The sequence below is a fragment of the Nannospalax galili genome, unplaced genomic scaffold (genome assembly GCF_000622305.1).
Source record: "Nannospalax galili isolate Female #2095 unplaced genomic scaffold, S.galili_v1.0 scaffold283, whole genome shotgun sequence".
NCBI lineage: Eukaryota > Metazoa > Chordata > Mammalia > Rodentia > Spalacidae > Nannospalax > Nannospalax galili.
Window position 1 is genome coordinate 2,965,623 of NW_008350535.1, and position 15,581 is coordinate 2,981,203.

Consider the following 15,581-nt stretch of genomic DNA (forward strand, 5'->3'; position numbering starts at 1 on the left):
TGCTACTGACAAGTTTTACAGAAATTAAAAAAAATTGTAAGTTTCACATAGACTCACAAAGAAGTCCAAACAGCCAAAACAATCCAGAGAAGGGAATGTTAGAGGAATTACAGTTCTGATTTCAAAACCTATCATAAAGCTGTAGAATGCTACTGGTGTGACGGCAGACCAATGGTTCAGCAGAGCAAGCCTAGGAAAATCCCACAAACACTTGATCAAATCTTTAACAAAGGGGCAGTGCTACATGATTGTGAACAGAAGGGTGCTGGAAAATAGGTTTCTCTACATATACTCTTACCCCAAGCAAAAAAATTAACTCAGGATGAATTAAATACTTATATACTTAGGACTCCCAAACCATAGTATTCCTAGAAGAAAACAGATGAAAAGCTTGGCAGTGCCTTTGGCTAGACCACCAAAAGCACAAGCAAGCAGGACGGCATTACATTAAACTGCTGACCACAGAACAATGGTAACCCTAGGAAACAGGAGGAAACATTTGCACTATATCCAAAGTAATAAGGAATATCTACAATTTACTTGAAAAACAAACAAAAGATTAAAATAAATGAACAAAAAACTTGTTTGAAGAAACAAAGATCTTGAATAGACATTTTTTAAAGATACACAAATGGCAAATAGGTATTTAAAAGGCACTCACCATCACCATTATTAGTAAAATGAAAATGTGACAGTATGATTTGTACAAAAATACATTATGTGCACAAAAATTTTATATAATAAGTTACGTATGTCTGGTCTTCATAGTCATTTCGTGCATAATTTCTTAAAACCCCTGGCTTCACTACATTACCAGAAGAACCTTTTGTGCATAAAATTCCAAGAGGACAGATGTTATACATTCTTTCACCACACACACAAACACATACATCTCCTATGAGACACCATGGAGGGAAATGTTGTATTTTACTTCTCAGCCCTAATTCAGATCTGCCCCTTCATGTTGCTGAAACCCTATGGGACTTTGGTAAGTGAACCTCTTCCAGTCAACCATGCAGCTATCACACAATTTTCTGTGTCCACCCAGACAGAGCCATGCAGGTAGAAGCCTGGGAGACCACTCATGGAACTAGAAGCTGTAAACTGAATCTCAAACCCATTTACAGATTTGGAATTGGGAGAAGGAATGTAAAAAAGAAAGTATCCAGGTCACTAGGAATGTATCTGCACTGCTACGTACAAAACTTTTAGGACCTGAATAGAAACATGTGTGTTATGTGTAGGTGGAATTGAAAGGAAGATCGTTAAATAACAAGATGTAGAAGGGAATAACTGATCTATATAATAAAGATTTCTGGAATCAGCTGCCGTCACTGGTCTACAACTGAACAAATTATACATGTGGTCTAGCTTGCCAACTTATGCTCAATACTTCTTATTGAGCAATTGGAACAGAATGCATTCCTCTCTGATCACGTAAACATATGTATCCAGGTAATGTATTTTAAAAACTATTTTATTTATTATTTATTATTTTACAAATCTATTACCTGCATGTATATAAGTGTGCCCATGTTGTGCAATGCCTGCAGAGGTCAGAAGAAGGTGTTGGATTCCCTGGAACTGGAGTTACAGATGGTTGTTAGCCACTATGTGGGTGCTGGGAATTGAAACCAGGTCCCCTGTAAGAACAGCCAGTGCTCTTAACCCCTGAATCATCTCTCCAGCCCCAAGGATAACCTATCTTTTTAAAGCTGAACCCAAAATACACACACACACACACACACACACACACACACACACACACACATACACACAGAGTCTGTAATAAAGATTGAGAAAGAGAGAGAGATTTTAGGCATCGATTAAACAGTCCTACGCATGTTTGATGGTGCTTTTTCATAGAACTGATATGAAAGGATATTTTGTTTAATTAGTGTTATATAAAGTTTCCTGGATGTGATCAGGCTATCCCCTGCTCTAAGTCACTGCCAAACTTTAAGTTACTCTATGTTGTATGGGACAGAAGCTTTCAGAATGATCCTTGTCAAATTGATTCCATTTTACAAAGCAGCAGTTGGTTGTATTTTGAATGCAAATGCTAAGAAGATGACTCTATGTCTTGTCTGTATAACTGAAAGCCACCACTTGTCCAGTATAAATCATGAGGCAAAGACTAATAACTTATTAATGCAAATACAAAAAATGACCACCTATGAACTTAGTGAAGTGGATCAGGAACACACAGACATATGGGCACATCAAAATTATATCAGAACTTATATGTGAACTTATGGACCACACCAGACTAAGGAAGGACAGAATCACCTTACAGACCCTAAGAAGGAGGAACCCTAACACTAGGATGTGGAGGTCTGAACAGATTCCCGTTTAGTATATGCACTGCAGGATCTATAGGTGACCAACGCTCCACCACTGTTCCAAGACTTCAGCTTAGCAAGGTCATGTACCTGGGCTTGAATTGGCTCTGCCTTGAACCACCTCCAACAACTTTGTTACTGGGCTAATTAATATCTAACCATCTGAGTGACTCTGTATTTCCATCACTTCTGTCTTTGTACTTAATAAAGCATCTCTGAACGCTGTAGCCTCTTTAACTCTTATAAGCCCTTACTATGCAATACTGTGTGATCTACAAGTTGCATTTGCAATTAAGATTAGAAGAAAAAGAACTTTTGATTGTCAATGGTCATTATCAAGTGAAATTGGGGATAACTGGTAAATTACAGCCAAGGTAACTGATGCAGCTTGTGAATTTATTGTTATTCAATACATTGACATTGTAGAGACACATAAATGCATCCATGTTTCTTACACAACATGCTCACCACAGTGAGTTTTACTTTTATCCATTGCACATTACCTTCTGTAAGTAAAGAACTGTTCCTTTCAGGACAGCATAAAAGGTTTTCCAGCCTCGCTTTCCTCTTGGAGCTAGAGAAGGAAAAATGGAAAATTTTATTTGAAAGAAGTCAGCATTTTAGAATCTAGCACATCAACATGATGACTGTTTATCAACAGTCCTTGTTTGTTAGTTATTGATGCTGAATAGGAACGTGAAATACAATTTTCTTCTTTAAAAACATTTTATTTACTTAGTTTTTATGTGTATGTGTGTACTACCTGCATGTATGTAAGTACAACCCATGTTGTGCAATGCCCTCAGAGCTCAGAAGGCACTGGATCCCTTTGAACTGGACCTGCAGACAGTTGTTTAGCCACCATGTGGGTGCTGGGAATTGAACCTGGGTCCTCTGCAAGAGCAGTCAGTGCTCTTAACTGCTGAGCCATCTCTCCAGCCCTGAGAAATACAATTTTCCTTAACACTACATTTTATCCTGCTGGCAGGCACTATGAATTTCCTCTTTATAAAACTGAAATACAGAGACGCACCCTGGTCACAGTCATAAGACTGGAAAGAGAGGAAGCTGGACTTAGAACTTGTAGCATGGCTCAACCATCTGCCCTCTAACGCAGATGACTCACAGACTAGAAAAACAAAACCAAACAGCATGTTGGAAATACATATTAATCCATGAGTAGGCTTAAAGGGCTACACTATGAATGGACCACTCCCTTGGCCCTTCTCTCATAATGTCTCAACTGGAGGAGCACAGCCCCATGATCACATCTATGGTGGTCTGCACAGATGTCTAATACTGCTGCAGTGTGATTGTGGTTCCCCCTCTAAACTCAGAGTGACTGAAGAACAGTCATCCTTCATCTTTAGAATTTACAGATCCTTGGGCAGCACAAGCGGACATTAGGTACTATCTCAAGGATTCTCCAAAGTAATTTGAACTCTATGTTTCTTCTCTTTCTGGAGTACACAGCAGAATTTCTCTATTTACTTACCAAACCCTTAACATATTACTCTAGCAAATGCATAATCAGCAAAAGCTTACTATTTATTCTAATAAAACTGAAATCTGTAACTAGAAAATGGTATCACCTTAATGTCATTATTCTAAACACATTAGCTCAAAAAGATAGGGAGGGGCATACTAATATTACTTCATCATATATTTGGCTTTCTTTAATTTGGGTACCTAATTAAGGAATGTATTACTCATATGCAAATTTCCCTGAACTGAATTCTGAAAACTCTTGGGCTTGGGCACTAAGTACCTATCCACCTACAGAGCACAAATGCTCCTTCCAGCAGCGTGCTGAGATCTCCACCTGGAAAGAAAGGCCTCAAAACATCCGCTCTGCAGGTTTCCAGGGGAAACAGAAAATACCACCCTTCTGCTTTTAGCTGAGGTTTGAAAGTGTGTGCTGAAAATATATGACAAAAAGCATACCATAATCTCCTTTTTAAAGAATATAATGGACAGACACAAAAGCAAACAATAAATATTCACTGCGCTGTTCAGCAGGAGAGAAATTCTGATCCTACCCACATGAGAATTGTTCACACAGAAGTGACCACGCTGTGGGAGCTGTTGCAGAAGAATCGGGTAGCAGATGCCTTCTGGAACTCACAGTGCCCTAGATCTGATCTCTCTCCTGAAAGCTGGCTCAATCCCTGAGCACTTTAGACCCTACACCTTAGGATGTAGGTAATTTGTGTAATTTAGCAAAGCTCTGGCTAAATGCTGATTGCAAACAGAAAACCATTTTACTTTTTGTTCACAGGTCCTGGCCTGAGATTCTAAATTTAGTTTTGTGAGATTTTGAGATACTTTCAATTCAAAAACCTACACATCTAATTTTCTACCTTTAAAGTAAAAAAAAAAAAATCTATGAATCCATGTAAATGCTCTTTATCAGTATAATATTAAAACTACTAGAAACAGATACTTAAGAGCAGTCCATGTGAACCATGAACTTGAGCATCACCTTAAGAGCCAATGCCAAGTTACCCTTATTGCACTGTCTTCTTTCCCATTTCCCAATGAAGTGTGAGAGCAATCGTGTTTATGCAGGTCAATTACAGTTGTTTAAGACTTAAATAAAGCATCATGTAACAGCCCCAACAACACAACAAGTGCTATTAGCTCATCAGCATACAGTCAGTGCAATGCCCTGAGTGCTTCTCACCACAGTGCTAAGAGTAAGGGACTATCATCCCCTCCATTTTACACAGGTGTGTGTGGGTGCAAATAGGTGCACTGGGAAAAAGGAGGACCACTGTTTTGGGGTAGGCCCTAGATTCAGGCTCTGATTTCAACCCCACCCCACAGGGCTGCCCTTTGAGGCTCATCCTGTGCAACACAATGGGTTGCACACCAGAAATGAAGAGCTCTGCTCTCCAGAATGAGAACTGTGGGATGCACGGAGAACGCGCGAAAAGCTCAAGTGCTGCTGAGTCCATATGGCTGGATAAGTATTGTCAGTGGCAGTTATATAATGAACACAGTGGGAGGGATAAGGAAAAAGGCTACCAAACTATAGGAAGCCCCACATGAATGAAAGGCTTTGACTGCAGGGTGCCGGGGAGTTGGTACATAGAGGTATCTCTATCTAATCAAGCACCTGGGTATCTGGTGTGAGAGGGTGTTTACAAATTGTAACCAGAAGATACCATTTTATGTTTAATTCAAGCTTTCGTCTTACACTCCGAGTGCATCAAAGATACCTGATTGCAGTATTTCCTGAGAACACAAGAGCCTTGCAATGGCCCTTTAATTCCAATTATCTGACTCGAAACTTACGTGGTAGCAGCGTATTCTTTTAGCTTATAAAACACTGTTGAAATAGGCACCATTCTTTATCTATTTAGCTTTATTCTCAGGATTGCTTTTCGCTTCATCCATTCAGTCTTTGCATGCCTCAGACTGCTCCTCAGAGGCAATTTCAAGTACTCTTGAAGTCTATCTATCCTTAGGTGTTCCTTTGGTAAGGTTCTTCTGGTGGTAAATCTTTTTCTGTTTTGTTCATTAAAATATCCGATATTTTTCCTTATTAAGACATTTGATTGTTTCTTGACTACTTTCACTGTAGGAATGTCTACTATCAATCTCAAGGTTATGTTTGAACATTCCCCTTTCTATCTGGTATCATCTGTTCTCTTAATCTAAACCAGTGTGACTGGGGTAAGTTGAAATCTTAAAGTGGTTTTGCTCTATATTTTTTTAATCACTAAGGATGTTTAACACTTTTAAAGGTGTTTCTTAGCTGTTTTTATGTCTTCTTTTGAAAGCTCTCTGTTTGAGCCCTTAGCCCATTTTTATTGGGTCATTTGGTTTCTTGTTTCTTTGTTTTTTAATTCTTGGTATATTCTGGATATTGATCTTCTGCTGGATATGTAGATTTTCTCCCACTCTGTGGGTTGCTTCTTTTGCTGTACAGCAGCTTTGCAGTTCAATGAGGCACCTCTTGTTGAATGTTGACCTTGACTTCTGAGCAGCCGATGTCTGATTTAGAAAGTCCTTTCCTATACCTATATCTTGCAGGGTACAGCTGATGTTTTCTTCTAAGTTTCAGCTTTCACGTTGAGGCCTTTGATCCATTTGGAATTGACTTTTGTGTAGGGTGAAGATAAGGGCTGAATTCCATTTTTCTATGGGGAAAGATCCAGTTTTGTCAACACCATTTGTGGAAGATGCTGTCTTTCCTCCAGTGTATGTTCTTGGCACCTCTGTCAAATATCAGATGGCTGAAATTGCATACACTCATGTTGGCTCTTCAATTGTGTTCCATTGATCTATGTGTCTGTTTTTGTGCCAGTACCATGCTGTTTTATGACTATAGTTCTGAACTATTGTTTGAGATCTGGAATGGATGAGTTTCTTTTAGCACTTTAGCATCTAGTTGAAGCTACTGTGTATTTAAATGTTGTCTTGTCCTTTACTGTCTCCAGTACTACAAATGTCTACCACCTTATATTCCATCTGACATTTTGCTTCCTTCAAAGGGTTTTTGGTTTTGTTTATGTTTTCAGCTCTGGGAATTGAACACTGGGTCTTAGTGACTGATAGGCCCAAATCTGCCACTGAGTTACATCCTAACCTCCCTTCACTGTGTGTATATGTGTGTGTGTATGTGTGTGTGTGTGTGTGTGTGTGTGTGTACATGTGTGGTCAGAGGTCAATGTTAAATGTCTTCCTCTATCACTGTCTTCCATATTTTTTGAGACAGGGTCTCTCCCTGAACACAGGGCTCATGAATTGTCTAGACTGGCTAGCCAGTGACCTCCAGAAATTTGCCTATCTCTTCATCCTCCCAGAGTTGGAGTTACAGAGACATGCCACCATGCCTGGCCTTCCTTCCAAGGGTTTTTTACTGATCTTTCATAGTCTCCATTTCTCTGTCCTATGTTACTAACTACTGTGTATCAATCTCGAGTACTGGCTGCCCCCTGCCCCCCAAGCTAAAACTGCCCTGGAGGCTTAGGCCCCTGGTGAGATCAGAAAGTGGACATGGATTCATGCTTTGTTTCTGACTGATAGATGAAAAGTTGCTGGAGAACAAACGGCTAGAGGAGGAAGCACCAGGACACAGATAAAACTCCATCAAAATGGGGTTTATTAGCAAAGGAACACATGGGACAGATTCCCTTCCGGGCAGGCAAAATGTCTGCCCGGGTCTTGAGCTGGGGTCTTGTTTAAGGGGGAGGCTTCTGCTTCCTGCAGAAGGCAGGAAGATGTATTTTTTTTTTTTAAATTGGGCAGGGGGAAGTGGGAGAGCGGGACTGTTAAAACCTGCCCTCTTTAGAGATAAAAGGGGAAGCCTGCTGTGTTAGCCAAACAGTGGAGAAAAGTCTGCTTCTCTTGACTTCAAAGACCAAGGTGCTTATCAACTCAGTTCCCTCTTCTCAGGAGTTGAGAAGTCCTTGAGACCATGTTGGTGAGGGGGCTGGGTTGCTGCAGTTTGAAAACCTAATACTGACCTCACTGGATTTCCCTTTGACTGGTATAGGTTCATCTATTTTATTCAAAAGGTATTTAAAAATATTTTCTTGTTTTATGATGGGAGAGTTCACAATCTATAGGTCTTTGTATTGTGAAAAATAGCCTTGCTAGTTCTTTTTCTCTTTTTTTTTCTTGAACATATATTTATGAACTTTTTAACCCAGGAAGTATTTATTTGGAGCAGGATATAGGAGGTACTGGGGCTAAGGACAGGGAGAGAGAAAGTAGAACAGGGCAACCATCCAGGAGCCATTAAAACAGACCAGGCAGGAGAAAAAGGCCAGATCATACTAGTGTAAAACAAATTAATGAAGAAATGTAGGCAGAGAGGAAAAGGGTAACTTTGAGTGTTGACAGTGCAGACAGTGATCTGGCCACTGGGCTAGCTTATATAATACATACACACACACACACACACACACACACACACACACACATATTCTATTTGATCTATGTAAACATTTCAGGTAGTCAGTTATCTTTGACTTATGTTAACATCTCCACAATTACATGTACAGTACTGAAAGGCAGAGTAAGCTGCCTAGGAGGTTACCCACTTAAAAGACTTCAAAGCTGTTTTACAAGTCAATTCGGATTAAGAACCATGTTACTCTAGGAAGGGGAATCCACTGGGTGACAATACTTTGCAATGGTCAGATCTGCTCCTCAGTGATGCAAAAGCAGGAAAGATGTTGAGGACTGGAGAGAATTCCAATACAAGGCCTGTGCACGATCAAGCTAGCCAAAATTCTGGATAGAAGGGGTAGATGATCTTCAGGCCCCACCCAATCCTGAGGAGCAACTAGCAGTGGATAGTGGCTGGGAGAGAATCATTCTTCTCCCTGGGACTGTGACACTGGCTGGTTGCCATTGCTCCAGGAAATGGCCTCAACACTCAAGCTCATGGGCCACACTAACTGGACTTAGTGAGTTTATATATTTAAAAGGAAGAGGACATTAAATTGGAAGGAGGGCATGTTGGGGGGACTGAAAGGAAGCTGGACAAGGAAAATGGGTGGTGGATATGAATATAGTTCATTGTATCATTGTATACACATGAAATTCTCAAAGAAGTTTGAAAACTGAAAAATAAGACAAAACAAAAGAAAACAAAATGTGAAAAAAGACTTTGCTGTTTAGAGTCTTATACACAGTAAGATGTAGTAAAGAAGCTGTGTAAGCCAAATGGTGGCATAGAGCTATCCTAAAGCAATCACAGACCCGCGATGGGGTGCTGGTGGATAAAATGAGGAACAAGTCATTCATTCTTATGAGAAGGAATCAGAAGTTAGCTTTAAAAAAAAGATGGAAAGAAAAAGAACCGCAGTTTTTGAGCACCTTTTCAATAACAAATTACAGTCAGATAGCAAATGGAAATTTGGAGTCAAGATGATCTCTTCATGGAACAAAAGGGTAACGTGTTATTTTTTAAAACTAGCTTAAGAGAATACATCTTAGAACCAGAGAATGTGGCTTGAAATGCTAGCTTTCCCTAGAGGACCCGGGGTCGGTCCCTAGCCAACTCTGGGCTTCATTTCTTTCCTTTCTGAAATAGGAAAATCAGAGTATCTACTTCCTAGGGTAATTATGAAAAATCAGATGAGACATAGGAAGTTTTAAGAAGCTGTTGTTTTAGATTAAGAATACAATCTTATAGTACTGAACATCTGGACACGTAGCACACACCTTTTATCCCAGGGCTTGGAAGGTAGCCCTTACCATCTACTAAACAGAACACTGTAAGGCTAATCTCTTACAGTCTATGTGAGAAGTTGCAGGTAAGTGCTGAATCTGAGAGGAAGGCTCATTGTTATCACCAAATCAAGCGTCCTCAAATTTAGAGGCACTTTATGACCTAGGAAATGACATAATCATAGCTCTTGCTGAGCAGGCACCTCTACAAATAGCAATTCAAATGGTACTCAAATTTAGAGGCACTTTATGACCTAGGAAATGACATACATAATCATAGCTCTTGCTGAGCAGGCACCTCTACAAATAGCAATTCAAATAAGCCATTGTAATTGTGAAATAGCCCAAGGCTCACTGGCTCCTTTAAAATGTGCCCCTAGGCTAAAGTTCTTGGGTCAATAAAAGTAATTCACAGTGGCAAGGATGAGCAGCCCCCAGACAGACACTATACCTTTGGGAAAGTGACACAGTGACATGGCCTGGCTGGTTCTGCCAAAAACAGGAGTGCCACAAGACACTTCAGCAACTTCTGTATCAAGGTGACCCTCACCCCAGGGCACAGGCACGAGTGCAGATGATGTCCACTGCCAGAGTTCCTGCCGTATGTTTCATATTTAGTTTCCCCTAACTTAGGCCAAATTTCTTGTATTTATCAGCCTTCCTGGGTTCTCAAGTGCTTCCCCCTCTTTCCATAAAAGGGCGACCAGTGTGTATATCCAAGAGACAAAACGGCTGCCTTTCTGCATGTCACTAAGCACTGCTAAAACATTGTTGACTAATCAACCATCCTTCATGCCTCATCTGTTTGCTGTGAATGGCACAGCCACCCTCTGTATTCTCTATCATATCTGTGATTCAACCAACTACAGATAACCAATTTTCCCCCCACAAAGCTCCAAAAAGCAAAACCTGAATTCGCTGCATACCAAGCACTGTGATGAGTCCCCCAGAATGAATGTTGATGCAGCCTCCTGCCATTTTTCATCTCCTCTGACTCCTTGGAATTCCTTGTTTGAAAACCCTTTACCTGGAGTTTCCTTTGTATACTAGGTGGTTAGGCCTACAGGGGGTTGCATAGTACTGAACATCTGGACATGTAGCACACACCTTTTATCCCAGGGCTTGGAAGGCAGAGGCAGGAGGATCTCCTTGAGTTTGAGGCTAGTTTGGTGTACATAGAGTACCAGGCTAGTCAGGGCTACAAAGTGAGATACTGTCTCAAAAAACAAAGACAGCAATAACAAAGCCTAAACAACATAGAATGCCATCTACTAACTTAGCACCTGCTTTACACTATCAGTGATGCAGAGATGACTTAAGTATTAGGGTTTCAAACAGCAGCAGCTTCTCCCCTCCCCAACAGGGTCTTATGGACTTTGGATTTTTGAAGCCTGAAAAAGGGAACTGAGCTGATAAGCACCTTGGCTTTTGAAGTCAAGGGAAGCAGATTCTTCTAAGAGGCAGCCTGCCTTTCCTCTGATCTCCAAAGACAAGATAAGCAGATCGCAGATCGGGAAGCAGATTTTTCTAAGAGGCAGCCTGCCTTTCCTCTGATCTCCAAAGACAAGATAAGCAGATCCTGCCTGTTAACCAGAGAGTTTAGGAGCTGTTTAGTACAGCAGCTTTTCCCTTAACACTTCCTGACCCAGATCCTGGCTGGCAGACCAAATGGAGACAGGTTTACAAGCCCTGCTTTTCCTGCTTCCCCCCACCTGATTTTTCCCAAAAACTTCCTGCCTTCAGCACCCTGAAGCCCCCAATATATAAGCCCCAGCTCACAATCCATGGGCTGACATTTTCCCTTCCCCTAAGGGAAGGTGTCCCACGCGAAATAAAGCTCTACCCCACTGAGAGATTTATCTGTGCCTTGGTGCCTCATCATCCATTCGCTCGTACTCAGCCAGCTTTTTACCTATCATTAAGCAGATGGGGGCATGCTCACAAGTTGTGTGCAAATATTAAATCTCTATCTACCACTCCTGTACCAGTGCCCAGCTGATAGTGAGGGCCGACTGTGCCAAAACGGCCGTTAACAACAGAACACACCTACGATAACATATTAGTCATAACTATTTCTCTGTTTTTGACTGGCAATCATGTGATGATAAATATTTTTTCTTTTTATGTCAGTCATTATTTTGCAAACATTTTTATATTTCATTACATTTGGCTCTGGCTATTCCTTTGCATTAATCTATATTGAACTAACAGATGTTAAATAACATAAAACAATGATTGTCCCAGGTCTGCAACACATTCTATTTGTCTAGTGCCAATGGCAAATAATCAGAGTATGAAAAAAAAGGAAAGAAACAATACCCTACACACAAATTCCGAATCAGCAGTCTAAGTCAAGTGCTGTCAGAAATATGATGGATTGCCTTCTAATAACTTTATGATATATGTATACATTTGTCACATACATTCTGATAACTTTAAAAAATATTTTATTTATTATTTTTATGTATATGACTATATAGCCTGCATGTAGGAAGGTCGACCCATGTCGTGCAATGCCCATGGAGGTCAGAGGATGGCATCTTATTCCCCTGGGACTGAAATTATAGATGGTTGTTAGCCACCATGTAGGTGCTGGGATTCGAACCCAGGTCCTCTGCAAGAACAGCTAGTGCTCTTATCTGCTAAGCCATCTCTCCTTTTTAAACATATATATGTCATTCAGAAAATATTTGCAAAAGGTAACAGTGCATGCTCCATCATATTTTACCTAATGCATCTCCACTGGTCATTACTCTGTTTGCAGGATGATGATATTCTGTAGTTGAAATAACAGTGTGGCTCCTTCTACGTGCCGAGTTCAGTGCTAAGCACAAAAAGCATTAGCCTGGATGAACATTCCCAGCTGAAGGGATCTATGCTGCAAGCTTCTGTTGGAATATTATTTATAAGCTCTATTACCAAAGATTTCATGGTATTCCTTTCGCAACTGAGCACTTAACATTCTGTTAAACGGCACCTGCTCTGATATGTCTGATCTTCCTACCTTCCCCACCAGGAGTATTACTGACACAAAACCAGTGCTCAAAAATTTTAAAAACGTACCAATGACCTATCTCATTTCAAAGTTCAAATTCTTATGCTGGTGGTGTATAGAGATAATAATTTTTGCACATAAAATTTTCACCATTGTGATTAGACTAGTTCAATGCTCAGCCCCCCAACCTGTGATGCTGCTTTCTGTGGTCTGCTACCCATGGACAACAGCAATAGATATTTAGTGGAAAATAATTAATCCCTAACTTGTAAATTGCAAGCTGAGTAATCTCAACTCATCCTGTTCCATCCAGTCCAGGGTCTTTCACTATCCATTCGTCCAATATTCCATGCTGTCACACAGTCAGTTCCTTAGTCACCATCTCAGATTCACTTTTTTGCTTTTGAGTTTCTCAGTATTTGCAATCCTATGTTGAGCTTTTAGGATCTGTGGTCTGAATGACTCTTCTACACATTTAATTGAAAAGAAGGAAAAAGAAATGCACGCTAATTCTACTACTGCTCTTCAACACATAAAAAGTTATAGCAACAGCACATAGTAAATGTTTAATGGGAGCAGACCACCAGACAATCTCAAGTTCTGGCCTCCCTCTGACCTCCCTCTGGCAGAGGGCCTGAGAACACAGGGGACTGCCTGAGAGCCCACGGATCCTGCCTCCACATGGTGGTCCTTTTAATAGATGATGCTATACAGCAGTCTCTTCTGCATGAAATAATCAACATCATCACGACTTAATCTGAGCCTGATCGCTAAACATCACACAATTGGGCTTCCTGATGGTTGTGCTCATTCATTAAAGGAGGGCCAAGCAGGGTCATTGGACCCTCACCAGATTATCCAGCCACTCTTCCCAGCAAGCTTTACGTAATTTGACCCTAATCACACATGGCCTCCTATATTTGGGGAGGCCTAAATTATACAATCTGGGGAAGGCTAGGAAGAGAAGGCATGACCCACACTGGGTAAAGGCTTTCCAGTGTGCAAACCCTCAGGTCATACATACACCTCAGCAGCCCCTCAGTTATCTTGGTAAGTAAACTCAATAAATTCATTGGTTCCCAAGTAAAACTTTAATCAAACGTTGGCTTGACATTAGAACCTTAAAAGGGAATAAACATTGCTTAGCATCCTCAGGAAAAGAAGTCTCACAAGAGATGGAAAATTTATTTGTTAATGCTATTATGTCTCATGATTATTAAAAAAAGAGAATGTGAAAGACGTTAAAAGGATATGGGAATGGAAATATTTTCCAAAACCGAAAAAAATGAGAAAGCCTAAGCAAGTGATAATGGTCTGTTTAGGTTATGATATATAAAGGATGATACAAAATTTATATACACACAATCTTAAAATTTCTGTCATAGTTTAGTCAACTAATTTAAGGAACAAAATATATATCTAGTCAAGGTTTATCTGTGAAGTATTTTTGGTTTTTTCACCCAAGCCTTATCTACATAGCACATGATAATTAAAAGTAGCAGACTGGTGGAACTAACCTTATTGTATGTTTAACAGCCATAGTTTGAGGCCTATACTAATGTGGTCAGAGGGACTTAAAGGACAGTTTTGCCCCTTGCCCTCCAAGATCGACTAAGTTCCAGGGGACTATGGAACATCTCTCAAAATGTCCTGTAACTGTGGTGAGTCACCTGTCCTCTTGTTCAGGGAGAACATGGAGACCCCACGAGATGGACTTGAACCAGTGTCCAGTCTACAAAGAGGAGGGTCAACTCAGAGGAAACTGCTCATTCATGCTCCCAAGTGAAGCCAGACATGGTTGAACAGGAACTTTGACTTATCTTCACATAGATGGAATTGGTAAAAGAAAGGAGCCAGGAGCTCCTCCCAAGCCCATGTGACCCTGAGGAAAAGATCCCCAAATGACCTTAAGTGTGAAAAATAAATTGATTTATTTGGGCCAACTGTATGGTCTTAAACACCCAAAAGGAAAGTAGAACCAAAGAGTAAAGTTATCAGTATATTTCTTTAAAGAGTTCAAGGGATTATACTTCCCAGACATTAGGCTTAAGTCTACATAAAAAGTTATTTAGACAATTATTTCTCATTGGTGATTTGTTCCTAACCAGAAAGTGCTGCTCAGATGTAAGACTTCAAATCTTGGCCTACAATACTGTAGTGCCCACCTGTAGCTAAGGGACACAACCTGCTATTGTTCTAAATTGATGGATAAATTTTTCTCCCCCTATCTAGCAGCCTTTGAGAGGGAACCAACACTGATTCTAACCACTCCAATAGCTATGAAAATACCTGAAAGCAAATCCTGACTCCATCACTTTAGAGTCCAGTCTTGGAAGACAAAAGAAAAATGAGGAGGAGCCCACTAGAGGGATGCTTTTGGAGGCTCTCATTAAGAAATTCTAATGGACTCTCATATGAACCTTTGAAAATTACCCTGTTCTGACTTTTTTCTAGTTCCCTGTCTAGAACTTGTAGTGCTAATTACTCTTGCCTTTACTTCTCCTTCACATCTCCTATTCATGATTCAAGGACTTTCTTTTCCCCCTAGAGATAAGAGTTATGCAATCTGGGAGTCTTTTACCTAGACCCACTGAAGGGGTACTCCAATTGCCTCACCCTGCGTCCCTGTTCAGCACGGAAGAAATTAGAGTGGTCTGGGTCCTGATTCCCTATCAGCAATTTGGGTAACCTCTTCAGAGGATGGCATGATAAGAATAGGAAGTAGGAATTGGCTCGGCATTTAGGGTAAAAAGACTTCAAAGAAAAGTAGCCAGTTTCTGGCTAAACGTCAAAATGTCCTTGGGCCTCTTAGCAACATACTCTGTTCCAAAGGCCAAAAATGTCAAAAATATTTGAGAGCTTGTATCTAATCCTTAAAGATTTTAGGGAACTAACCTTCTTGGGTGTTTAACAGACATACTTTGAGGTCTATAATAATTTGGTCAGAGGGGCATAAAGGACATTTTTGCTCCTTGCCCTCCTAGGTCGACTAGTTCCAGGGGACTATGAGCATCTCTCAAAATGTCCTGTAATTGTGGTGGGTCACCTGTCCTCTT

At 40.5% G+C, this 15,581-nt stretch overlaps 1 protein-coding gene across 1 annotated transcript in view; it reads right to left on the reverse strand.

Moving 5' to 3' along the window:
• LOC103745804 (PH and SEC7 domain-containing protein 3) overlaps positions 1 to 15,581 on the reverse strand; it is a 143,940-nt gene that overhangs the window by 72,013 nt on the left and 56,346 nt on the right. The window contains exon 4 of the mRNA XM_008847809.2: positions 2,846 to 2,916. Coding sequence (XP_008846031.1) covers positions 2,846 to 2,916 — 71 coding nt within the window. The remainder of the gene's footprint in view (positions 1 to 2,845; positions 2,917 to 15,581) is intronic.